This window comes from Rhamphochromis longiceps, linkage group LG23 (genome assembly GCF_057381845.1).
Source record: "Rhamphochromis longiceps isolate RC_006_pf linkage group LG23, R_longiceps_female_GT1.1, whole genome shotgun sequence".
NCBI classification, from domain to species: Eukaryota; Metazoa; Chordata; class Actinopteri; order Cichliformes; family Cichlidae; genus Rhamphochromis; species Rhamphochromis longiceps.
In genome coordinates this window covers 19,677,297-19,703,321 of record NC_140578.1, presented here as the reverse complement: position 1 = coordinate 19,703,321, position 26,025 = coordinate 19,677,297, and the positions used below count along the sequence as shown (strand labels likewise).

The following is a 26,025-nucleotide window of genomic DNA, read 5'->3' as shown; positions in this document are numbered from 1 at the left end:
GGAGTTCCTGAGCATTAAGTGCCGCCCTTTCTATCTGCCCCGTGAGTTCACCTCGGTCATCGCCACGGCGGTCTACATCCCACCCCAAGCGGACACAGGTATGGCTTTGTCCGAATTACATGATGTGCTGAGCTCGCTTCAAAACAAGGACCCGGGCGCAGCCCTCATTGTAGCAGGAGACTTTAACAAAGCGAACCTCAGACAAGTCATGCCAAACTTTTACCAGCATGTCTCGTGTCCAACGAGAGAGGATCGAATTTTGGATCACTGCTACACGCCATACAAGCAGGGCTACAAAGCTGTCTCACACCCGGCTTTTGGGAAGTCTGACCACAACGGCATCTTCCTCATCCCCCAGTATAAACAAAGCATACGGAGGGAAGAAGTAACCACGAGGGAGGTAAAACGGTGGACTGCCCAATCAGAAGCTACGCTACAGGACGCACTCAACGACGTCGACTGGGACATGTTCAGAGCATGCACAGTCGACATCAACGAGTTTACGGAAGTAGCAGTATGCTTCGTCAATATGCTAGCGGAGGAGATTATCCCCACTGCGAGAGTCACCACATTCCCAAACCAGAAACCGTGGATGGACAGATCGATCCGCACTGCAGTAAACGCCAGGACCGCCTCCTACAACGCGGGTCTCGCCACTGGCGATATGAGCACCTACAAAGCGGCCTCATACGGCGTGCGGCGCGCGGTGAGAGATGCCAAACGCCGGTACCGGGAACGTGTGGAGTCCCACTTCCACCAGGGGGACACACGGAGTATGTGGCACGGACTACGCACCATTACGGACTACAAAGCCAGGGACACTGCGCTGATCAACGCTGACTCTGCATTCACCAACGAGCTGAATCAGTTCTACGCCCGTTTCGAGGTTAGCCAGGCGGCTAATGCTATCTACCGCCTGACTACCGAGGACAGTGACGTCATCAGCGAGAGACCGGTGACCAGCATCGCGGAGCATGACGTCCGAGCGGCACTGAGGAGAGTGAACACAAGGAAAGGGGCGGGGCCAGACAGCATCACCGGCCGTCTGCTGCGCTGCTGTGCTGACCAGCTAGCAGGTGTGTTCACTTACATCTTCAACGAGTCCCTGGCGAAGTCTGTGGTCCCCACATGCTTCAAAAGATCCACCATCATCCCTGTGCCCAAGAACAGAAAACCCTCATCCCTGAACGATTACCGGCCAGTTGCACTGACCTCGGTAGTAATGGTAAATGGACTAGTTCTTATATAGCGCTTTTCTACTCTTCTGAGCACTCAAAGCGCTTTACACAACTTGTGCATTCACCCATTCACACCCATTCGCACAAGCACAACTGACATTCACACACATTCATACTCCGATGAATGCATCGGAGAGCAATTTCGGGTTAGTATCTTGCCCAAGGATATTTGGCATGCAGACGAGGGGGAAGCCGGGAATCGAACCACCAACCTTCCGATCAGTAGATGACCTGCTCTACCCCCTGAGCTACAGCCACCCATGAAGGTGTTTGAGAGGCTGCTGAAGAACATCATCTCCTCCTCCATCCCAGACACCACAGATCCGCTGCAGTTTGCCTACAGATCCAACAGATCCACAGAGGATGCCATCGCCCACGTCCTACACACCACTCTCAGCCATGTGGACAAGAAACAGGGTAACTATGTGCGAATGCTGTTTGTTGATTACAGTTCAGCGTTTAACACAATAGTGCCCTGCAGACTGTTCACAAAGCTGAGGGATCTGGGACTTAACAGCCATCTGTGTGCATGGGTGTTGGACTTCCTCACTGGCAGAACTCAGGTGGTGAGGGTGGGCAGGTGCTTCTCCAACAGCATCACCATCAACACAGGAGCACCTCAGGGATGTGTCCTCTCACCACTGCTCTACTCCCTCTACACTTCAGACTGTGTGGCCACCCATGGCTCCAACACCATTGTGAAGTTTGCTGACGACACAGTGGTGTTGGGTGCCATCTCCAACAACGATGAGACGGCCTACATGAATGAAGTGAAGAATCTGGCATCGTGGCGCCAGGACAACCACCTCCAGCTGAACGTCAGCAAGACCAAGGAGCTGGTGGTGGACTTCAGAAGGGGTCAGCACAGAGACTACAAGCCCATTATCATCAATGGAGCTCCAGTGGAGAGGGTGCAGTCCTTCAAGTATCTTGGTGTCCACATCTCCTCAGACCTGACATGGGCTGCCCACATTCAGGTCCAGACCAAAAAGGCTAGGCAGCGCCTGTATCACCTACGACAACTGAGGAAGTTCAGGGTCTCTCCAAAGATCCTCAGGATTTTCTATACAGGCGCTGTGGAGAGCATCCTCACACAGAACATGACATCGTGGTTTGGGAACAGCTGTGTGAAGGACCAAAAAGCTCTCCAGAGAGTGATCCGTACAGCAGAACGCTGCTGCAGGATTGCTCTCCCCCCGCTTCAGGACACCTACACCGGGAGATGCCGGACTAGAGCAGCGCAGATACTGAAGGACCCGTCCCATCCTGGCAACAAACTGTTCCAACTTCTGCAATCTGGTAGAAGGTTCCGCATCTTCCGGGCAAGGACAGAGAGACTCAAGAGGAGCTTCTATCCCCAAGCCATCCGTGCCCTAAACACACACACCCGCCCTCTCACATCATCTATAATTGACTGAGTCAGGACTCTTCCAGACACTAAACCAAGGCACAATGTACATTTCAATTCATTTAATTTTAAATATGTTTATATTGTCTATCCTGTAAAATAGTCAGATGTCTATTCATATTAATGTACAGAATTCACCTGCTTGCTGCTACTACTGCACATTCACCCAATGTATATACTACATATATATATATATATATATATATATATATATATATATATATATATAATGTTCTTCCTCTACACCCCCCCCCCCCCCCCCCCCCCTCCAATTTTTTTGCACATGTCGAGGAGCGTGTCAGGCTACATTTCACTGTGTGTTATACTTGTATAACTATGCATGTGACAAATAAAGAACCTTGAACCTTGAACCAATCCAGCCACGGGCCCATCCATCTGGCCCATCAAGACTCACTCTCATTTCATCAGTCCATAAAACCTTTGAAAAACCAGTGTGGAGATATTTCTTGGCCCAGTCTTGACGTTTCAGCTTGTGGGTCTTGTTCAGTGGTGGTCGTCTTTCAGCCTTTCTTACCTTGGCCATGTCTCTGAGTATTGCACACCTTGTGCTTTTGGGCACTCCAGTGATGTTGCAGCTCTGAAATATGGCCAAACTGGTGGCAAGTGGCATCTTGGCAGCTGCACGCTTGACTTTTCTCAGTTCATGGGCAGTTATTTTGCGCCTTGGTTTTTCCACACGCTTCTTGCGACCCCGTTGACTATTTTGAATGAAACGCTTGATTGTTCGATGATCACGCTTCAGAAGCTTTGCAATTTTGAGACTGCTGCATCCCTCTGCAAGATATCTCACTATTTTTTGACTTTTCTGAGCCTGTCAAGTCCTTCTTTTGACCCATTTTGCCAAAGGAAAGGACGTTGCCTAATAATTATGCACACCTGATATAGGGTGTTGATGTCATTAGACCACACCCCTTCTCATTACAGAGATGCACATCACCTAATATGCTTAATTGGTAGTAGGCTTTCGAGTCTATACAGCTTGGAGTAAGACAACATGCATGAAGAGGATGATGTGGACAAAATACTCATTTGCCTAATAATTCTGCACTCCCTGCAGTGACGTTTGTACTAACTTGGTTTTAAAGCCTTTACTTTAAAATATACGCCGTTCAATAGCTGACCTTAATCTTACAGAGAATGATCAAAGCTCATGTAGAAACAAACAAACAAATGAACAAAAGATTTTCTCCTTCATTTCTGTCAAACAAAGCTGTATGACACGTTTCCAGCTGTTAGTATCATGGTTGCTAGGCAACCTGGGCAGCGCAACGGAGGCTATACCGTCCCATTTCACAAGCCTCGCACTTCCGGCCTTAGCGGTCTTTAAATACGCGGCCCTTGAGGATCGTTGAGGCTGCGTACTTTAAGGCTGCAGACCCTGAATTGGGATACAGCCCATGTGTCCATGTGCCCGAAGTAAGGCTCGTCCTGCGACCAACCAAGATGTGCTTGAGTGTTGCTGGGACTGTACACAGGGGGCAAGATGGGTACTTTTCTAAACCACACCTGCAGATTTATTGGGGAAAGCAGCACATCATATGTTGCTCGGATGATGAAACATAGCTATTAGACTCCATTCCCCAGATTTCACTCCATGAGAGTTTCCTCTTTTCAACACTCTTGCAATTCATCCAGCGACCCTGCTTAGCAAGCGCTACAGCTCTGGCATGTCTTACTGTTTTCTCCTGTCGACGCGCCTCCTCCACCATCATTTTCAATGTTCAGATACAGATGCCTGTTGCCATTGAGGTGTTACTGCTCCAAGACCAAATCCTCCTCTGCCCTGTTGGACGTGACCCACCACGTCATGATTGCGAAGATCAGATGCAGATGCCAACAGACTTAATAAACTGATCTGTAAGGCCAGCAATGTTGTGGGGATGGAGCTGGACTCCCTCAAGGTGGTGTCGGAGAGGCGGATGCTGTCCAAGATAAAGACAATGTTGGATAACACCTCCCACCCACTCCATGACATGTTGGTCAGTCACAGGAGCTCGTTCAGTGAGAGACTGAGATTACCGAAAAGCACCACTGAACGACACAGGAAATCATTCCTGCCTGTGGCCATCTCCCTGTACAACGCATCCACTTAACACACTGTTTGCTGCTACAGCTACACATGTTTCTTTTCCAAATATTTATTTATAAGTGACTTATGTATGTATGTATGTATGTATGTATATATATGTATATATTGTACTATTCTTAGTTAGCGTATTGTCTGTCTTGTCTTAATGTTGGTTTAAAATGGAGCACTGTAACAAAAAATAATTTCCCCCAGGGATCAATAAAGTATTCTGATTCTGATTCTGATTCTGATTTGGCCTGTAGCACAGATGTGGCTTGGGTACACTTTCTCCCCGTTGCTAGGGTGGGAGCAGTGCCAATCACTATGGGTCCCTGGAGTCTGTGAGTGACATCTCAAGCCTCACTTTTGCACATTTAAACTCCTCTACCAGGCTAGGGATAGGCACACCAGTATCCCGTTGCAGTAGAGTCCAACGCTACTGAGGCATTTGGGAAGTCCGAGCCACTTCTCAACATAGGAGCTCACTAGCCTCTGTGGTTGATTGGCATGATTGAGCGAGACCTCGTACATTGTCAACGGCCACAGTAGTCTGGGTAACAACACAAACTGGAAGCACGAGAACTTCAGTTTCCCTGGGAGTGCAATGTTGTTAATCCGCCTGAGGTCAATAGCCAAGATCTGCCTTAGTTGTACATAAATTGTCAAAGCATGGGACAAAAACAAGTTTCAACTGATTTTTTTATTTTTATTTTAGTGGTGAAAACAGAGTACATCACACCATCTGACTCATCAGAAAATGGAGAGGAACTTAAAACCCATTTAATTTTTCAGATACGGTTACTTAAAAACTCGCCAAAGCAACAGTGAACCAGTGTCTGATGAAGTTTGGAACTCTAAATTTACTCAAAAATAAATAAATTCCAGTTTATTAACCAAAATTCACAGAAACTCAGTGGATGAAGTTCTGAAACAATCGAGCTGCACTAGTTCGCCTAAGCAAAATATCCCAGATTTGTTAGAATAAAAATGAAGTATAATAAACTGTACCTTTCAATGGCTGAATCATGGGTCACTCTGGTGTAACGCCACAAAAAGCTCATTTTTGTCTTAAAGACTTGTATCATATCTTGCAGTAATAAATGTTAATTATTTCCAATATGCTGCTTGCTATATGAGTTCATGACATGCTCAGTGAGACAAGGTAAAGTATCAGATTCGGTACATAACCTCTGACCTCAGTAGTGGCCTTTATTTACACAAATGACATATGTCTGACAGGCTTAGTAACAGTAAAAGTGCACCTGACTTCACCGACCTCTGAGTCAAATAAATAAATAAATAAATAACTGGTGCAAACCACAAATGTAATATTGTTGAGTTTAGTACCAACAGCAGACAGAAATCGTGTAGTGAACAAATAACATTTTGAGCTGAACGTCAAAGATGATTAGAGCATGACATTTACTTACAGTTCAACTTTTCATTTCCACACATTATCTGGACAACAGTGATATATACTAATAATGTAAAATATCAAAAACTACAAAAAGTAGTTCATGTCAAATTTGTTTGCATATGTTTTTGTTCATGTTTTAAAAGTTTCTTTATAAACTCCAAGCTGTAGTTTCACACAGAATATAAGAGCAAATCTTTGACAGCAGTAAAACTGCACCCTCTGATTGGATCATGGAATTACACGAATTCCTTCTAAATCACTGTTACTGCAAACTGAACGTCCAGCCATTTTCTTAACTGCTTGACATATTGAGGTTCTGAGAAGGGTTGGAGACTGTCCCTGTTGGTGAGAGATATGCCCTTCGACTGATCTCCAGTCACAAATCATCAGACGTTGAAAACAATTGATTGTGGTCTTTTCTTGATGTCCTGCTATGGTTGAAAAATTGACTTACTGGAGGTGAAAGAGCTAAGGACCATATTCACACCCAAATGAAAGTCTGATGTCAAAATTTGAGTATTTATTTAAAATGTAACATCTAGTTTCTGGAGCATTGCTTATTGAGCACATGGCCAAAACAAAAACCCGTTGAAGCCCTAACACATTGGTGCATATTAACTGTGGGTGGTGATGCCTAACTCCATACTTGTATTTTAGAGAAAACCAAAACAGCCCATAGGGGTAGGGTTGGTGTCATCTCCAATAATGAACTTGACCTAACATTTAAAAAATTTTTATTTTAAATGTTGAATCATTTTTGTGTATAATGGGTTTGGACAGAACGATGGATCGTTTTGCTGACTTCAGGAACCCAAGACTATGATAACTGAATCTATCTACTGCCAGGTGATAGCTTTCACCTGTAATGAAAGACCAGAACAACTGGTTTTATTATTACTTTCAAAAACACTGCAGGTGTTCGAATGTAAGAAATGTCCCAAAGATGATACAGGCCAAATCAAGACATTTTAAGATTTTTTAGGGACTTGTTATTTTGTAAATTGTGACTTGTCATATGAATCTCATATGTTTTAATACCAAACAATAATTCATGTATAGTTTCAGAGCCGTTGTGTTAAACTACAGCAGTATTAACTCACAGTAGGACTCGAGTTCTTGAGAAAAAGTAAACATGTAGGTTTAAACATAACTGACTTATCAGTCTGGCTCAAACTTTGACCCTTTGGTCAATAATCCCCCCCCTCCAGAGGACAGGCAGAGAGACATAGACGGACAAACAAAGAAGGACACACTGAGTACTGCTGGATCTGGTTCTGAGGTTCTGCTCAGAGTTCTGGATCATGGTGGAACCAACATCAAAACCTGCTGCTGTTCTGCTGCTGTTTCTCCTGCACAGCTGTGTGGCAGACCATGGTAATGAACTCCTTTCCTCTTTAAAGTAGGATCAAGGGTATTTGCAATGTGTACAATAACAGTAATATGAATAATCTAGATCAAAATTGTACTTTGGTTTGAATATATGTATGTATGTAGCAATGCATATTGTGTCATTTGAATATGATAAAATCTTCACTGATACTAGAAAGAAAAAAAAAGTAGAAAAATGCATTTTGTAGGACCACATAATGCATTTTTGTGTAAATCCAATCCCAAAAAGTTTATATTAATCATTTTATATTAATCATCCGTGGTCCGGTGGTGTGGCCCAAGTGATGGATATTGTTGGTCACCTGGTCAGCCCAGGCAACCCAGCCACGCGGGCTTACCTGCATTTCCAAAAAGATGCCTGGCTGACAAGTGTATAAAACAAAAACTACACATAATATTCGAAGCACATAGTGCACACTGTGGGAATTTACGACTGTGCGTAAATCTCCCCTAATATTGGTATGATCCGAGCTCAGACACTAAGTGGGGCGGGGCAGCTGCTGCCTGCCAGTGCGCTGTTAGAGAAACGCAGCCAGGCAGACAGAGGAGAACTGAAGTTTGACCAGGTACCAAAGAAAATCATTCGTACTGTACAAATAATGTCAATATGACGGTGTATCACGAAAGATTGATGTCAAATTGATCACTTGACCCATATTACGTTATTTGCTCTTCGAGTGAATCAACAAATGACGAAATGAAAAGCCGAACAACAACAATGCTGTTTCTTTAGAGAGTCTTAGCTTACATGTGTGTTTTTTTCATATTTTCAGTTGTTACCCTCCACGGCTAAATAAATCGGTTTCAGTAATGTACTGAAATACAAGAATGGACATAAGGGGCTTCTTTCAAAGAAAACACTCTGGTAGATGTTATTTTATATATTATGCTTTGTATGTTGTTCAGTATATTTCTGTGCAAAACAAGAGGAATTTCAATACACAGCAGTATATTCACAGTTGAAACCAGATATTTACACTTTATGGAAAACACAAGAACAGTTTTTTACTGTACAACATCAATTTAGAGTAAACTTGTTTTGTTTTGGTTAAATAAATATTGAAATATCTTTTGAATTAGTTAAATGTCAGAATAAAGAGAGACAGAGCTGTCTATTTTTATCACTTTCATCAAATTTAGGGCCACATATACACTAAGTTTATTGTTAATTAATAAGAAAACTCCATACGATTCCATTCTGAGCTGAAGAAGCTTCTGATAGGTTAGCAGAGTCCATGTGAGTAAATTGGTGGCACACCTGTGGATGCATATAAGGCAAAACACAGAGCCTGTTTCTTTGACATGGGAAAATCAAGAGATATCAACCAAAACACCAGAAAAAGAATTGTGGAGCTCTATAAGTGTGGCTCAGTTTTGAATACAATTTGGTGCCATTTGCAATTAAGAAATACAGATAGTTTCTCTCTTTACTCTTAAAGTTAACAAATATGTTTTTTATATTTATCAATCTAAAAAAATAAACATTTAGTCTGATTTGATGTTACAATTAAAAAAGTGTTTGTGTTTTTATCTGAAGAGTGTGTAAATATCTGGTTTCAACTGTATATTTGATGATTGTCAGCACAAAGAGGGAGAGAGAGGAGCAGAGAGGGCGAGAGAGGACAGAACAGAGAGGGAACAAGAGCAGGTGAGACACACATGTTAGTCAAATGGTTGTTTACCAAAAGTATCACCGTATCATAGGTCCTCATGTATCTCGTACCTAGTGTTTCTTTTTAGGTTTGTTATTTTTCAAATTATTAAGTTATGCAGGCTTCAAATTCAAATTCAAATTCAAATTTTATTTGTCACGTACACAGTCATACACAGTACGATATGTAGTGAAATGCTTGGACAACTGCTCGTGACCTAAAGAAAACAAAAGGAAAAGGCTATGAATAAGATAGGAAATAAATATGAAAAATTAAAAAGGGTAAATTTAACTAGGAAGGAATAAAATATAAATTAAGGTTAAAAATGAAATAACTGTACAACACAAATTAGAATGAAGGGTAAATTTAACTGGGAAGAATAAGATAAAATATATAATATATAAATTAAAGTTGGCTTGTTTGCACAACAAGGTTAAATATTTATATAAACTTTTCTCAATCTAAATAGTGGACTTTGGTAGAATTAAAAAATAAGTGTAGTGCAGGTCTATGATGATTTTTAGTGCTACTATCATCTAGTTCTGATTCTGGTTCTGTCTTGGTTAAGTCCTAAGTAGTCCTGATTTTGAACTGTTGTAGTCCTGTTTTAATTCCAGATCAGTTCTGGGTCTGGTTGAATTGGGGTTTAGTCCGTGTGTCTTGATGCAGCCCCGACTTTGTTCTGCCTTGCTGCTTAATTAAAAAACTAGTTTAAGGTGTCCTGCATATGTGATATATTTTTTTCCTATATGAAGTCATTCTTTTTTGAACGAAACTCAAAACAGAGCCTATTAATCTTTCAGTCATTTCTACATCCCCCCCAAAAAAAAAATAAAATAAAATAAAAATCCCACGTGCATACTACTCTTTAGGGCTAGTCCCAGGTGTTTCAAATGTCTGGCTCCGCCTCTGGTTTGAACGTATTCGTATAGACCTCATCAGGCCATTTTACCGGAGTGCATGCGGCTATCAATTCGTATCTGTCCTGGTGGATTATTTGACGTGATACCCGGAAGCGCTGCTGCTGTGTACCATCTCCGTGAGGAGCGTGGCACAAGCACTGTTTCAGGTCATCTCCCTAGTCGGTATTCCTAAGGAAATACTGACTGACCAGGGCAGATTGTTCATGTCTCGCACACTAAAGGAACTATACGGATTCCCCAAAAGTTGACTCTGTTCATCTGGATGTAGCGTTTTCTTTTTTTCTTTTTTCTTTTTTTTTCTTTTTGTTTTTTCTAAATGACATCAGAAACAGCAGTATGCGACATTACGTGATGGCAGAGCTTCAGTTCATCCTTTGTCTTTTTTTTTTTTTTTTTAATAAATAGGACAGGGGGAATGAATGAGAGAAAGAGGGGGAGAGAAAGAAAGAAAACCAAAGGGGAGAAGAGACGGTGAGAAGGGGGGGGAAGAGAGAGAAAAAAAAAAAAGAACTCCTGGGTCACCTGTATGGAGAAAAAAAACAAACAAACAAAAAAAACAAACGGAGGAGACAGCAAACAACAAAGAGCAACATAATAATAGAGAAAACAAAGCACCATCACAATAAACTAGCTAGTCATAGATATCAATATTTACTAAATAGTAAACGATATTGTGCAGCACGCAAGATAGACAGCGCACAGTGTGCTTTGAGGCAGCAGCCAAGAAAGCTTTAGTCCGCGTCTGTGAATACCCATGTGTGCATACCTGTGTGGATCAGCATGCTTGCATTCCAAAGGTTTCTCCATGTAATGATCTGCTAGGGAGTGTGGGGGGGCCACAGCCCCGTCCTCCAGGGTGTGAAGCGGGTATGGAGGAGATCAAAACTCCAGACATCCAGAGGCCCCCAGAACACAAGAGACCATGGAAGACCAACAGAGGGGCAGCCGCGCCACTGTTCCAGTAAGAGCTGAGGAGAGTCCCAGATGAGGGCTCGCCCAGCAGCCGCGGAGCAGAAGTCAGGGGGAGTTGCAGTGACGCGCCCGTGAGCTCCGCCGGCCCCCAGCTGTGCCTGAGTGACCGAGCCCCAGGCCGAGAGGCCGGGGGCACCCCACCTCCAAAGGATGTAGCGTTTTCTGTGGAAGAAGTGTTTCTTCACTCATCCAAGTGACTGCTTCAGTCTCAGCTGAAGAAACTACATGGATTATTGGGCAAATCTATTCGCATTAGCATCTACCACCCTGGGGCGATCGTGGCTCAAAAGTTGGCAGTTCATCTTGTAATTGGAAGGTTGCCAGTTCGAGCCCCGGCTCCGAGAGTCTCAGTCGTTGTGTCCTTGGGCAAGACGCTTCACCCGTTGCCTACTGGTGGTGGTCAGAGGGCCTGGTGGTGCCAGTGTCTGGCAGCCTCACCTCTGTCAGTGCGCCCCAGGGTGGCTGTGGCTACAATGTAGCTTGTGAATGTGTATGTGGATGGGTGGATGACTGAACGTCTAAAGCGCTTTGGGGTCCTTAGGGACTAAGTAAAGTGCTATACAAATACAGGCCATTTACCATTTACCCTCAGAGTGATGGGTTGGTGGATCAGCTGAATAAGACGTTAAAATCGTTAAAAACGTTAAAATCCATGATATGATCCATAAGTTAATTCACAAGGATAAATGCAATTGGGATTGCTGGTTAGACCCTCTGTTGTTCACAGTGCTGGAGGTGTGCCAGGCCACCACGGGATTTTCTCCCTTTGAGTTGCTGTGGCACCCCCCGTGGCAGGTAGCCACGGCAGGCAACCACAGGGAGTGCTCGACGTGATTAAAGAAAACTGGGAGGAAGATCCGAGCCCTGCAAAAAATGAAACTCAATACATGCTGGACCTGAGATTAAAGCTTTACTCTTTGGGGTGGCTCTCACGAGAAAATTTACTCCAGACCCAGCAGCATCAACAGAGCTTGTACAACAGAGCGGCTAGACTCAGGCAATTTTCATCGGGGGGATAAGTGCTTGTATTGCTCCCTTCTTCCAGCTCCTATTTTAAGTTGAATGAAGTGTCACGGTTTGATGTGCATCCAATGCCCCGGGTCAACGAACTCTTTGTTGGGCATTGCCCAATTTTTTACACTGGCACTGGAGAAACTTAAGAACTGGCAGATTCACGTGTCTGTCCTGGGAAAAAAAACTGCCTTCTTCACTTTGTACGGTTTGTACCAATTCGTGGGTTGTACCAATCCGTTTGGCTTGTTCAGAGCCCTGGCCACATTCTAGTGCCTCATTGACCGGGTATTGCGGCCACACACTGAATATTCCGACGCCTTCCTGGATGATGTTATCATCTATAGTGACACCTGGGCGGAGCATGTGCAGCGGGTGGCCGCTCTCCTGGAGTCCCTGAGGCAGGCGGGGCTCACGGCCAACCCGAAGAAGTGTGCGGTTGGGCGGAGAGAGGTACAGTATCTGGGGTACCACTTGGGGGGCCAGCAGATGCGCCCTCAGGTAGAGAAGACAGCGACGATAACATCATGCCCGTGCCCCAAGACCAAAAAGGAGGTGCGATGGTTTCTGGTTTCAGTGAGCTCGTAGGGCGGCACAGAGGCGGGAAGAACAGGTGTACCTCGCAGGTTAATTGACTGTGTGTCTGCTCTTTTTGATAGTGACAGTCTGGCAGGAGAGGAGTGTGTGGCAACAAGTAAGGAGTGTCTGTGTCCTGAGCTGATCAAGGCTAAAAACCACAGTTGCATTGCCACAAATAAAATGATTGTTAATCCACCCTTGTTAATCCAACCAGGCGGATCGGCACGCTGTGGTGCTGGAGCAGCTGATAGGGGCTGCGGAGGAGTTGGCGCCATGGTTGTTGCATTGCCACAAATAAAAAGGACTGTTAATCCAACCTGACGCCAGTGCGTGCATATGTATGTTCACGGGGTCCTGTGTCACAAATGATAATAATTAATATTCTTGCACCATTTTAGGCTAGTTGACACTCTTGTGCTAGTAATGTTGGAAAGCCATGTCAACACCTAAAATGAGCTGCTCACAAGTCACTGAATTTCTTCCACAGTCTCTGGTTTCCACATCACTGCTGAACTCTTCTTACATCCTGGAGTGTTTCAGGGCTCATATACAATCTAGGATTAAATTTCTCTGCAATATGCACTCCTTGTTCTGCCAGCTGATCTGTCTTTTTTTATTTATTTATTTATTTTTGTTGAAGGTGAAGACTTTGTCCCACCCACTGTGGCAACGAAACCACACAAACCTATAGTGTGCTTGCCCAATTATGGTATAGAATATAATGGGGACCTAAGTGTTACCATAGGAGGTCACACCTGCCTGCCATGGTCATTACCGGAGGTAAAAACCCTCAGTCGGGACAAAGAGTTCATCCCTGAAGTTCAGCTACAGACCAACAAGTGCCGAAATCCTGACGGTGACTCTGAGGGCCCCTGGTGCTATGTCAGGATTGCTGGAAATATAACAATGGACTACTGTGATCTGCAGCTATGTGGTAGAGTACAAACCTACAATCCACTATTAAATAAATCCTCCTGTTTACCTGCCCCTTACCTTTTCAATTGTCCACCTGTTTCCTGCAGATGACCCACTATTAGGGCCTGAGCAAACAACTGTGACCGAAGGCAGGGAGCGCTCCGTCTTAGGTCAGGCCAGGAAAAACCTTTTCAGTCCTCGCACGTTTGGACAAGGAGAGGATGGTGAGTGCACTTAATGGGCAGTGACAGCAAGCATCAGGTATTCACTGTACCCCAAAAAGCTGAAAGAGAACAATTCAAGAAGCAGGTGATCCATCTAGCCTGTTAATAGTTTTGTTGTGTTTGACCATCTATCAAAGTTTTTATTTACTTCTTGTGCTGTAGATTGTGGACAGCGTCCCCTGTTTGAAAAGAAGAACAAAACAGATGCAAACGAAGCATGCATGCTTTTCAGCAGATGGTGTCGTATCGTTGGGGGTGATGACGCTGAAGTGGGCTCAGCTCCATGGTAATGACACTAGATAAACATGACTTTAAGGATGATTGACAAAATTGTTCTGGATGTCTGTCAAAACAGACCAGACTCCCATCAGGAGATTATCAAAGTAACATAAGATATACTTAATTTATCCCAAAATTCAGGAGACTGCAGTGCTATAGCACCTAAAACATAAAAACAGTAACATATGCTAGGGGCTCACACACACAGTGTATCCATGCCCAGTATACTGCTAGCCAATCGTCAGTCCATCAAGAACAAGGGTGATGACCTCAGGGCCAGAGTCAAGTTTCAGAGAGACATTCGGGACTGCATCATCCTCTGCTTCACCGAGCAGTGTTGGGGAGTAATGGAATACATGTACCGCCGTTACATATTTAAAATACAAAATATGAGTAACTGTATTCCGTTACAGTTACCGTTTAAAAAGGTGGTATTCAGAATACAGTTACTTTGCTGAAATAAAGGGATTACACAGCGGTATTTTCCTGTTTCATATGTTCGGCTATGCCCTCTCTATTCTAATGCCTGTGTTTCAATCTCGCGGCCCATGTCACCTCTACTTGCGGCCCGCATAATGACGTGAAGAAATATTTTAAAAAAATATTCACAAAAATGATTTAATATGAAGGCAATTGTCACGGCGGGGCGCGCCGGCGTGAGGAATGAGGTAGACCCAAGAGCAGACACGGTGGAGACAGAACTAGGTTTCCAAAATAAGGCAAGCCTTTATTGTGGCTGCAGGCATAACAAAAACACTAGGGGACACTGAAACTGGGAAAACTAAGAAGACAGAGAACACTGTGTAAACTAAGAAGGCTAAGGCACTCTGTGAAGGAACTATGGAAAAAACTATAAACACAGAGTAACTAAGCAGGCTATGAACACAGTGTCACAATAAGGGAAAATACGAGGTGAGGATAACAGACGATCTGACACTGACACAATGACACACTGGGCTTAAATACACTGAGGCAGTCATCAAGAAATTAGAGACAGAAGGGGAACACAGCTGGGAGGAATAAGACCTGATAAGACAGAAGGAACAAAGCTAGAAACACTGACATAAGACGGGAACATGAGCCTTCAGAGTAAAACAGGAAACAAGACACCACTAAACAAACACGCAGACACGACACAGAGAGATAGACTAGACACTGAACTAAACCTGCAATAAACATGAGAACACAAAAACCTACGAACTAATCCTTAAACAAGAATAACCGAAACATAGAATCATAATCATCATTATCATCATAATAAGAAAAGAATCCAAAATGCAAAACACACCAAAAGCATAACTCAAAATACTGGGTCAAACTGATCCAGAACCGTGACAGCAATAGGCAGAGTGTTACAGGCATCGCCCTAAAGATTGTAGCCTCATGGGCAGTGTAGTCCGTGCTGCTGGGAGAATGGACTGCCATATACGTTATGTGTCTGTGAGCGAGGGAGGGAGAAAAAGGAAAAGTACGAGCTGTCATTGAGCAGAAACGGGAGCTGGAACCATGCAAATATAATAATAACCACTGCAGCCAAAAAGAGTGCCTGACGAGCCCAGTTGTAATTAAGCTATTAAGACTGGACTGTACGCTGTGTTCGTGTTTTTCTCCGAAACAATAAGCTCCGTTGGAGCAGCCTTTCGACGCCTTTCTCTGTCTCTCGCTAGCAAAGTTGACCCACACAACAAAGTAAAGCTATTTTTCGGCTATGAGCCCGACACGAACCCGACACATTAGCCAGAGGTCCCTTTACTACGGTTTAGAGCCGCGGACCTGTTTTATATACGTGCAGAATAGTTTTCTATACGAGATCGCTGCAAAATGTGCAGCCTTACCTAATGTCCACGCTACTGTTACTCATTTTATATTAAGATTTAAAAATCTAGTCGGTATTGGTATGGCGAGTAACCTTCAGTAAAAGTAATAAATCACACAGTAATAGTACATTCATGTAGTTGTAAAAAGCACGATAATATAATAGGTAATCCAAAGTATTCAGAATACGTTACTGTCATTGAGTAACGTAACGGAATATGTTACAAAATACATTTTGGGGCATGTATTCTGTAATCTGTAGTGGAATACATTTTAAAAGTAACCTTCCCAACACTGTCACCGAGACATTGCTGAACCTAGCGATACTTTCTCGGTCTACCGAAGAAAAGAAATAAACAAAACAATGGCACCGAGGAAGAAAAGAGATGATGCGATAGCACAAGCATTTTTCCACTCACAAGCTCTTGCTCACCCAATCTGGAACTTTTGATCGTTAAATGTCACCCTTTCTGTCTTCCTCAGGAATTCACTGCGGTCATTGCCTGCACTGTTTATATTCTGTCACACACGGACTCAGACTCTGCCTTATGTGAACTACATGAGGCTCTCACACAAAAACAAACACTTCACTAGGATGCTGCTCTCATAGTTATGGGAGCTATTAACAGAGTAAATCTCAAATGCACATTTCATAACCTTCACCAACACATCCCCTTCCCCACCAGGGGCACAAGGACATTAGACCAATCCATTCAAAGACTGCTACAAAGCACAGTCTCTGCCGGCATTTGGAAAAGTGGACCACACCATCATCTTCCTCGTGTCTGTTTACAAAGACTAAAGCAGGAAGCACCAATCAGGAGAGAGATCGCACGCTGGATGGATGCACTGGATGACGCAGACTGGAACATGTTTCGGTGCAGCTCTGATGGCATCAACATGTTTACGTAAGTGGTTGTGGGATATATCAGGAAACTAGTGGATGAAGCCGTGGGTGGATAAAAACATCCACGACGCTCTGAGATCGCACACCACTGCCTACAAAGCGGGTCGCGTCTCCAGTAATATGGACCAATACAAGGCTGCTTACAATGTGCGCAGCGTGGTTGCAAAGGCAAAGCGGAGCTACGGGGAAAAACTAGAGTCACAGCTACAACAGTGCGACTCTAGGAGCCAATGGAAGGGACTGCAGACAATAACAGACTATAAACAGACAGCTTCTTCAGTGATGAATGCCAACGCTTCACTGGCTGATAAGCTGAACACATTTTATATTCGCTTTGACGCTGCAGCAAATAACACAACAAATGGCTGCATGTGTGTGGAGAGGACCAGTAAGGAACAATGCTTTCAACGCTGTTCAGGAGAGTGAACAGCAGCAGGAGAAGATGCAATCCCTGGTTGGGTCCTGAAAGCCTGCACTGACCAGCTAGTACCGGTGTTCACAGTGATCTTAAACCTCTCCCTGGCCCAAGCAGTGGTTCCCATGTACTTCAAACAGTCCATCGTTGTTCCTGTTTTTATGAAACAACAGCCCGCTTGCCACAATGATTATCGTCCAGTAGCACTTAGGGCTGTTCGATTGTCAAGGACCAAGCAGTAAAGCATAAAGGACACAGGTGGTTTTAATTCAAAAAAGGGGTTTTATTGACCCAAAAATATGAAAATATATTTAACAAAGCCAAAACTTAAACAGGCAGACCAATAAAAGAGGTCAACTCAATAGACTAAACTCAAGATAATAATTAACAAAAACCTCAAACAAACATATGGTAAACTGACCTGCTGAAATGACACATGGGGAAACTTAAATACTGACTTAGCCAAACCAAATGACACACACGGGGGAAAACAAGATGGCTGCCATATAACCAACTAATACAAAACAATTAAACAAACATGAAACACCCCCCAGGCAATGAAGCATGTGGTGCTATCCAATTAGGCTGTCTCCCAGCCCTTTGCCACACCTTTTACCAGACAGGAGGAGAAGCCAAACCCCAGGTAACTCAAACAAAGAAAGATGTATTAATATAACATAAAACAGAACTTTGACCTTGCAAGGTTAATATGTGTGCACGCCATATAAACATTGGAAGGTGTGATTGAAAAATAAATACATTTAATAAAGAAACGATATTGAACAATAAGTAGAATATATTAAAGTAGTGACTGTAAATTAAACTAACGTGAATCAACTGGTGGTGAGGTGTGGAGCTTACCATGTGTGGCATGCCATCACATCAATATAACAATATATATCAGATGACGATATAAAAACATCTATTGTTTCATTTATCGTTTGTTTCGTGGTGTCGCAAAATAAACTGTTTACAGCAATATTTTTTCATAGTTTGGATGGTCACTGTAGTGGCTATATTACATTCCTTAAAGTTCTCTCTTTCTCTTATATTTAATATAACCACACTACGGACAGACAAGCGCCTGTTTTTATGTGTTGTCATTAGCAACAACGACGGTAAAATCAACGCATGTCCGCTTGTTTATTTTCTACATAAACCTTTCACAATAAAGCTCAAGATCCTGTTGAGGCTTTTCAAAATAAACTGAATCAAGTATGCTTTTATGGATGAGAAGCAAAAAGAGCCGTCAGGTGCTAAAAAATAAACCTTAGACTCAAATGTTAGAACAGGCTTTTCTCCACAGCACACTGTGTAATAAATACTTACAAAGTAAACGGCGGCTGTTACAACTTATGTCTAAAAATGTAAAGTTTCTTACATCGGTTAAAACACTCGACTCCAGGTAAATGACGCCCAGCTGGAAACAATTCACGCAAATCGAGCTGTCCGAGATTCACAGAATCTACAGAAAATGTGACATTTCTGTAATTTATATTGTTATCGGGACGATAGATGTCTTATATCGGGATATGAGATTTCGGTCATATCGCACAGCCACAGTAGCACTGATATCAACAGTGATGAAGTGTTTTGAGGGACTGGTAAGAGACCACATCACTTCTTCACTTTCTGCCACCATTGACCCACTTAAGTTTGCATACCAGACTAATCTTCCACAGACAATGCCATATCACACCTGCTTCACACATCCCTGAGTCACCTGGACACTGGCAGAGGGAATTATGTTAGGATGCTGTTCATGGACTACAGTTCTGCATTCAAGACAATAATTCCCTTAAAGCTTTTCACCAAGTTGAAGGATCTAGGACTCAGCTCATCACTGTGCCAGTGGATCCTCAAATTCCTTACAGACAGACCAAATCAGTGAGGATGGGAAAACAAGTCTCTCCCTACATCTCATTCAGTACGTGCCTTAAGGCTGTGTTTTAAGCCACCTGCTGTACTCACTGTATACTTACGACCGTGTAGCCACATCAGATACCACCTCCATTGTCAAGTTTGCAGATGACACTGTTGTGTTGGGCCTGATCTCTGACAATATCGAGAAGGCCTACCTGGAGGAGATTATGGACCTGGAGAAGTGGTATCAGGAGAACAACCTCCTGCTTAACCTCAGCAAGACTAAGGAGCTGATTATGGACTTCAGTACAAAGCAGGCGAGGAATTACGAGCCCCTGATCATCAGTGATGCGCCAGTGGAGAGAGTGGACAGCTTCCGGTACCTGGGTGTCTGCATCACTTAGGACCTGTCATGGTCATGTCACATCAACACCCTGTTCAAGAAAGCTCGCCAGCATCTCTTCTTCCCCAGAAGACTTAGAAACTTCCATCTGCTGCTGAGGGTGCTTAACTTCTACTCCTGCACCATCAAGAGCATCCTGATGGGAAACATCTGCACCTGGTATGGGAACAGCACCAAGCAGGACAGACAAGATCTTGAAAGAGTGGTGCGCTCAGCCAAAAGCAAGTGATAAATAAAGCTTTTTCATCATCATCCTCATCATTTGCTCTGAGCTTCCTGACCTGCTGTCTGTCTACACTAAACGTTGCAAGACCAAAGCCAGAAAGATCATGATAGACCTCTCCGATCCCAACAATGAACTTTTCTCACTGTTGAGGTCAATCCTTTAAGGTCAAAACAGAAAGAATGAGGAGGAGCTTCTTCCCCCAGTCTATTTGGGCCCTGAACCAGGGGTAGTCTGGGCTCTTATACATCAAATCGCCGCAGACACTCTGTTTATTTGCACGATTCTTATACTTTCTTTTTTAAATTGTCTATTTGTACATTCTACTTTTTTTATCTTATAATTTACCTTTAACTCTTAGTTTACTCTTTACCTGTTAGGTTAAATTCTTAATTTATTCTTTAAATCTGTTAGATCTTTTTTATGGAACTCTTATTGCCTCTTTTTATGTACATTTTTCAAAGTGTAATTTTTTTTACTGTAAACTACTAAAACATAAAATTTGTAAATTTTGCAAATTTCTTTACTATAGGCATTGCATAACAATAAGCATTTCACTACATGTTGTACTGTGTATGATTGTGAGCGTGACAAATAAAATTGGAATTTGAAAATCAAGTAGCTTCAAAGGTAAATAAAATACCCAAAAGAAAGAGCTGAGGTAGCAAGGAAATAGAAAAAGTGAAGGGCTCTGTTAGGTCTGTGCTTGCAGGCTTCGCTGATTCAAAGACTTACAGTAAGTAACATCAAGCAAATAAATAAAAGTATGAAACAGGGAAGGTTTTCGGTATCTTTTCTTTGTTGTAAAAAAGCTGAGACAGATTTGAAAGTCATGCTGCCGGCCCAGGTTATGATGCAAAGGGTGGACCAGGTCTTCCAGTTATTATGCATAGCCATACGCCACAACCATACTCATTTGGGTGACCTCTGTGTCAGCTGATGGAGGAATCTAAACAGTGGTAAGTGACAAATTAGTAATATGTATACATTCCACAGTGAGCAGTTAAATATTGAGGCCAAAGAAATGTTCTGTTTGCAGGAATATATCTGTGATTACATTCTTCCCCTCACAAATGGTGCAATCCTGACACATTTGTTCTTCCCACGCAAGTTTTTTACACTGTAGATCCAACAGAATCTACAGGCCTCACTCTGCCCATTAGAACTGTAAGAGCAAACATCCAATGAAGATTCTCCTTTGCCAAGAATATACCGAAAAGAAGAAACATCAATAGCTTTTAAATCTTGACAATGTCCTTAGAAAACACACCAAGAAAGAAAAATTGACTCACTACAATTAATAAATAAAAGAAAAAAGGTTGTGGGATCCTGCCAATCAGAAATAAATAAAAGAACCATTAAGATACAAACTGTTTTTGACTCAACTTATATTTCTAACTTAATAAATAATTTTGTTGTTTGCAGGCAGGTGATGCTGTACAGGCGTAGCCCACAGGAGTTTTTGTGTGGAGCCAGTCTGATCAGTGATCAGTGGATCCTCACTGCAGCTCACTGCATCCTTTACCCACCCTGGAACAAGAACTTCACTGTCAGCGATATACTGGGCCGCCTGGGAAAACACAGAAGCACCATGTAAAAAGGCGTGTCTGTCTTAATTATCATTAGTTTCATTTGAAGGCCTGTTGGAATTATGTCATTTTTTTCTAGGTTTGAGCGTGGCATTGAGAAGGTTGTGGTAATTGATGAAATCATTGTCCACCCCAAGTACAACTGGAAGGAAAACCTGAACTGTGACATCGCTCTGCTGCACATGAGAAGGCCGGTCACGTTCACTGATAAGATCCATCCTATCTGCCTGCCCAGCAAGCCCGTCGCCAAGTTGTAAGACAAACATTTGCAACCAATTAAAAGTTGACAAGTTCAGACCAAATTCTTTAATTATATTTCCCACCAAATGAAAGGAAACAAGTGAAAATGTGTCTTGAATGGAGAATTGAATTTCCAGTTCTGTCAAGTGATCTGGAGCGTTTTTATGTGGGGGAGACTCTGGGTCCGACATAGAGCTTGCTGGAGAGATTATTTTGTTCATATGGTGTTGAATACTGCTAGAAATATTAATCGGGGAGGTATCAACACAGTTTATTATTGTGCCAAGGACTTTGCTTAAAGTCCTCAGTAAACAACAATTTGATTAAATCAAGTCAGGTCCTCAAACTTGGTCACATAGCTATTTCTGCATAGATATCGATTTTCCTTTCTCCAGTTATCCTGCAGGGGGTTAAAAGATTCTTCAGATCCCACAGATTCCTTCTGTCTTCTTGGAAAGTCTAAAGTAATGCAAAGACTGCGCCAGTAGAGGGTGCTATTAAGAACTGTGGTCAGAGACACTTTGGTTCAGTGAGGTTTATACTATGGATGGTGACAGGCCTTGTGATATATCTGACTGGTATTTTTTCCGGCAGTCTGATGTCTGAAGGCTTTAAGGGCCGAGTTACCGGGTGGGGGAGCCTGAAGAAAAGCTGGAACCCTGCAGTGAGAAATTTAACATCAGTCCTTCAGCAAATCCACCTACCGATAGTGGACCAGAACATCTGCCGCAGCTCCACTTCAGTCAAGATCACAGACAACATGTTCTGTGCTGGTAAAACAAAACAAAAGATTTTCCACATTTGTTCAAGAAAATGCTTGTTTATATTTTATCTTTGGCTTATTTTTGGTCCAACTGTTTGATCCTGAATAAACCCCTGGTGTGCTGAGTGATGCTGCCATCTCATTGGCTGCACTGAATGGAATTTGGCTGTTTCTCTCAGGATGATCCTGCATCTCCTGAAGGTGTCATAGTTTCTCTATAATTACAGTCTCTGGTTGTTTCAGGTTATAAACCAGACGATAACCATCGTGGAGACGCCTGTGAGGGAGACAGCGGCGGACCTTTTGTGATGAAGGTGAGAATCACAATGAAAGAAGAACAAATGATAGATTAAGTCTCCTCTTTACCATTTCTTATCATTAGATAACATCTGGTTTATATCTCAAGCAGCTGTTTAATAAAATATTTGTTAAATAAATTATAAGACCGACGGCACGAGAACACACAGAAGTGAAGGCAGTGTAAGACAGTTGCAGAAGGATACAGTAGCACAGTAAAACACAGTATATTAACACTTAAACAGATTTTCATATGTTCTGTTCAGTGCTTTGTAACATTTAATGTAAATATCACACATATACATTAATTTAATCTGCTAAAAATTCAGGACATTGTTTTAATTAACGCATAGTAATAAAATATGTACACAGTGTGTTAACTGTTACATATAGAATCAAATTAACATTTATATCCAAAATTAATGCTTTCTTGTTTATAAGTTGAACAACAGTGTAATTATCCAAAAAGTTGATTCTGTTCATCTGGATGTAGCGTTTTGTGGGAGAAACGTTTCGTCACTCATCTAAGTGACGTCTTCAGTCTCAGCTGACTGCAGCTTTCCCCAAACTTATAAACAGTACATTTGCATAATGACTGAAACCAGCCCACTGAAGGAACAATGGGCTGGGAGGTCAGTTCCTTAATCTTAATTATGCAAATTCTTATGACCATTGATCAATAACCACTGACCAAAACCCACTGATCAATGGCCATGAGTACCATTCACAGAGAGTTGGGGAATGGCTGCAATCACGATGGTGAAAGATGTACCCTTAGGCCCCCTCTTTCCCTTTTCACGTAAATGGCCTCCTTGACTCCTCGTCTTGATGCATTCTCAATCATCAAGAAGAACAATGTAATTAGACTTTTGTTCCTGACACGTTAAAAATGTTAAACATTTCCTGAAAATCTATCTGGACATTAACAGTATTTTAACAGTATTTTATGGCTTTAATATGTTTTACCACAACCCAAATATATAAAATTACTGAAAATGCAAAATGTTTTTATTAGGAATTACCAATGCTTCGTTTGTGCCAAAGTCATACAGCCATGCTTTCTCCAACTAAATTCAGAGTCACACAGGCCTAGAGACCAGTTTAACTCCATGTCAAAGGTTTCTAGGGGAAAATGTGTGTTCTCTGGGACACCAATGATGATTTGATTCACACAGTTTGTTCAGGATTTATGTGATTTTATTTATCGCTTTAACTCTGTATTCTTTCATGTAGTTGATTATAAATTATTTTTGTGGTCTTTAAAATCACTAGGTTTTGAAAAGTGCCACACAGCACTTTAACATAGTGTTAAAACATATACACTGCACAATCATACACCAGTATTTCACTGGATTGCCTTTAGCTTCGATGACGGCCGACATTCTCTCTGGCATTGTTTCAGTAACGTTATGCAGTTCACGTTCAGGTCACCTACCAAATACCCTTTGGCACCAGAAACCTTCACCCAAAAGGTAGGAACTGAAACTCACTATTCACTAGTGAGGATTCCCAGTTAGTGAGGTTTATTGGGCAAATTTCTTAAACCTACACAGCTGTTTAGTCCCATATGAAACATACTTGTGTTTTTCTTTGGAATGGCCTTTTTTCTGGCAGGATCTTTAAACATAGGGTTCCCAAACCGTTTCGTCAACATCGGCCCAAAACTTCATCAATTTTAATGCCCAAAGTTGAGTTTAAAACTTAAAGACAGATTTGAAGATTCTTCTCATAACAACAATATAACATATTAAAAAGCAGGGTTTTTTGCAAACTCTAGACAGGGGGGATAGTAACAAGAAGTTGAATAACTACGTAATCTTCAGATATGCCTAACTGGCAGCCTAAATCTTCATTTATTTTCTTACAATATAAAGCAATACATACTCACAGTTAAGTGTTATTTGGCATTTTTGCTTAAAAACTGAAAAAGGAGTTAAAATATTTATAGAGTTTTTCGTTCTTTCAGCTCTGAAAAGACTTTTCTACCATTTACAAAAGGTTCAATCTGAGAATTTAGAATAGCTGCCTTTGCAAACAATGAGTCTTATTTTGAAACTGTCTTCCTGTGCAGTACCCGGCAGAGAACCGCTGGTATCAGATCGGCATCGTGTCATGGAGCGAGGGCTGCGATCGCGACGGGAAGTACGGCTTCTACACTCACCTGTTCAGGATGACCAAGTGGATAGGCAAAGTTATCGAAAAGATGCGAGGAAGCGATGATGAGTAGACACAAACCATCGACGTCAATCACTTCACATTCAAGCCTGTTAAGCAACATGGCCCCAATAAAGATTGTCGACGTATTGTACCCTGGCCTCTGGTGTTATTCAAGCCTTGGTTTGCAGCAATAAGAGTCAGAGAGTTAAAGTGCCATCAGAGCAGCTTTTATATGAACAAAGATAGAAAATCAAACCGGCAGAAGGAGGTCAAAGTTCGCGCTCAGATACAAACAAGATAGCACAAACAGCAGCAGTCACTACAGTGGCAGGCATGGCCTCATAGTCCATTACTATTCTGATAAACAACATATCCTAAACCAGGATTTACTACACAGACAACACATGTGGGATGTGTTGATAATTTTCAGGTTGGGCAGGATTTCCCTGCTCAAAATGGATCTTAATGTGTTGACTATAAATGTAAATTGAACAGGTCTACATATACTGTAATTTATTAAGGCAATGATGCTGTGTAAACTGAGCACAACTCTATGAATTTCCCATTCTGACCATTTAATAACCAAAAAGCCAACGTGGTCTTAGGAGTTCTCTGGGAATTTTTCCAGAGGTTTGTAGCAACCAGTCAACAGATTGTTAACATAAACAGAGGTTATAGCTGCACTGTACACCCCTTTACTGTTTATTCATACATGACAGAGGCTCTAAAATGTTCTCATTATGTTTGTTTACTCCTGAATCATCTTCATCTGTTGAGCTATTTTCATGATCTCTTTGACTTCAACAAGTTTCTCCAGCAGTGCTACTCTAGATCTGTTAACCAAAGTTCAGTTTAAAGCATTGCAGTTACAGCAGTGATACAAACTAACCACCAAATCCAAGCCCAGAGATGACCTCAACTTTTCCTGAGCACCAGTGGGCTATTAACTATTAACGAACTCTTAAGAGGTAGAGTGATAAGCTTGTGTTTCCTTCCAACATTTGCCAAATAAAGGCCAAAAGCTCTCCTTAGTCTGCAGCTGGATGGACTAAAACTCCAACATCTGGGAATGCAGTTGAAGATCAGAGCCTGACAGAGGTGGAGAAGCTCTTCACGGACCTGCATCGCAAGCTGCAGTCCAAGATGGTAGTTAAAATCTGTTGGCAGGATAAGGGACCCATTGAAGATGCTCTGTTATTTAGACTCAGATTTGGTGTTTCAGATTGTGTGTGTGTATTCCTGCCTTAGAGGCTAAGT

General features: G+C 42.4%; 1 protein-coding gene across 1 annotated transcript; it reads left to right on the top strand.

Moving 5' to 3' along the window:
- The first annotated feature begins 7,370 nt into the window (after positions 1-7,370).
- LOC146641781 (prothrombin-like) lies at positions 7,371-24,914 on the top strand. Its single transcript, XM_085399051.1, has 9 exons — positions 7,371-7,526; positions 13,319-13,612; positions 13,701-13,817; positions 13,980-14,103; positions 21,148-21,315; positions 21,391-21,564; positions 22,146-22,324; positions 22,558-22,628; positions 24,683-24,914. The coding sequence occupies exons 1-9, from the start codon at positions 7,454-7,456 to the stop codon at positions 24,836-24,838; spliced, it is 1,356 nt and encodes a 451-aa protein (XP_085255177.1). The 5' UTR covers positions 7,371-7,453; the 3' UTR covers positions 24,839-24,914.
- The last annotated feature ends 1,111 nt before the right edge of the window (positions 24,915-26,025 follow it).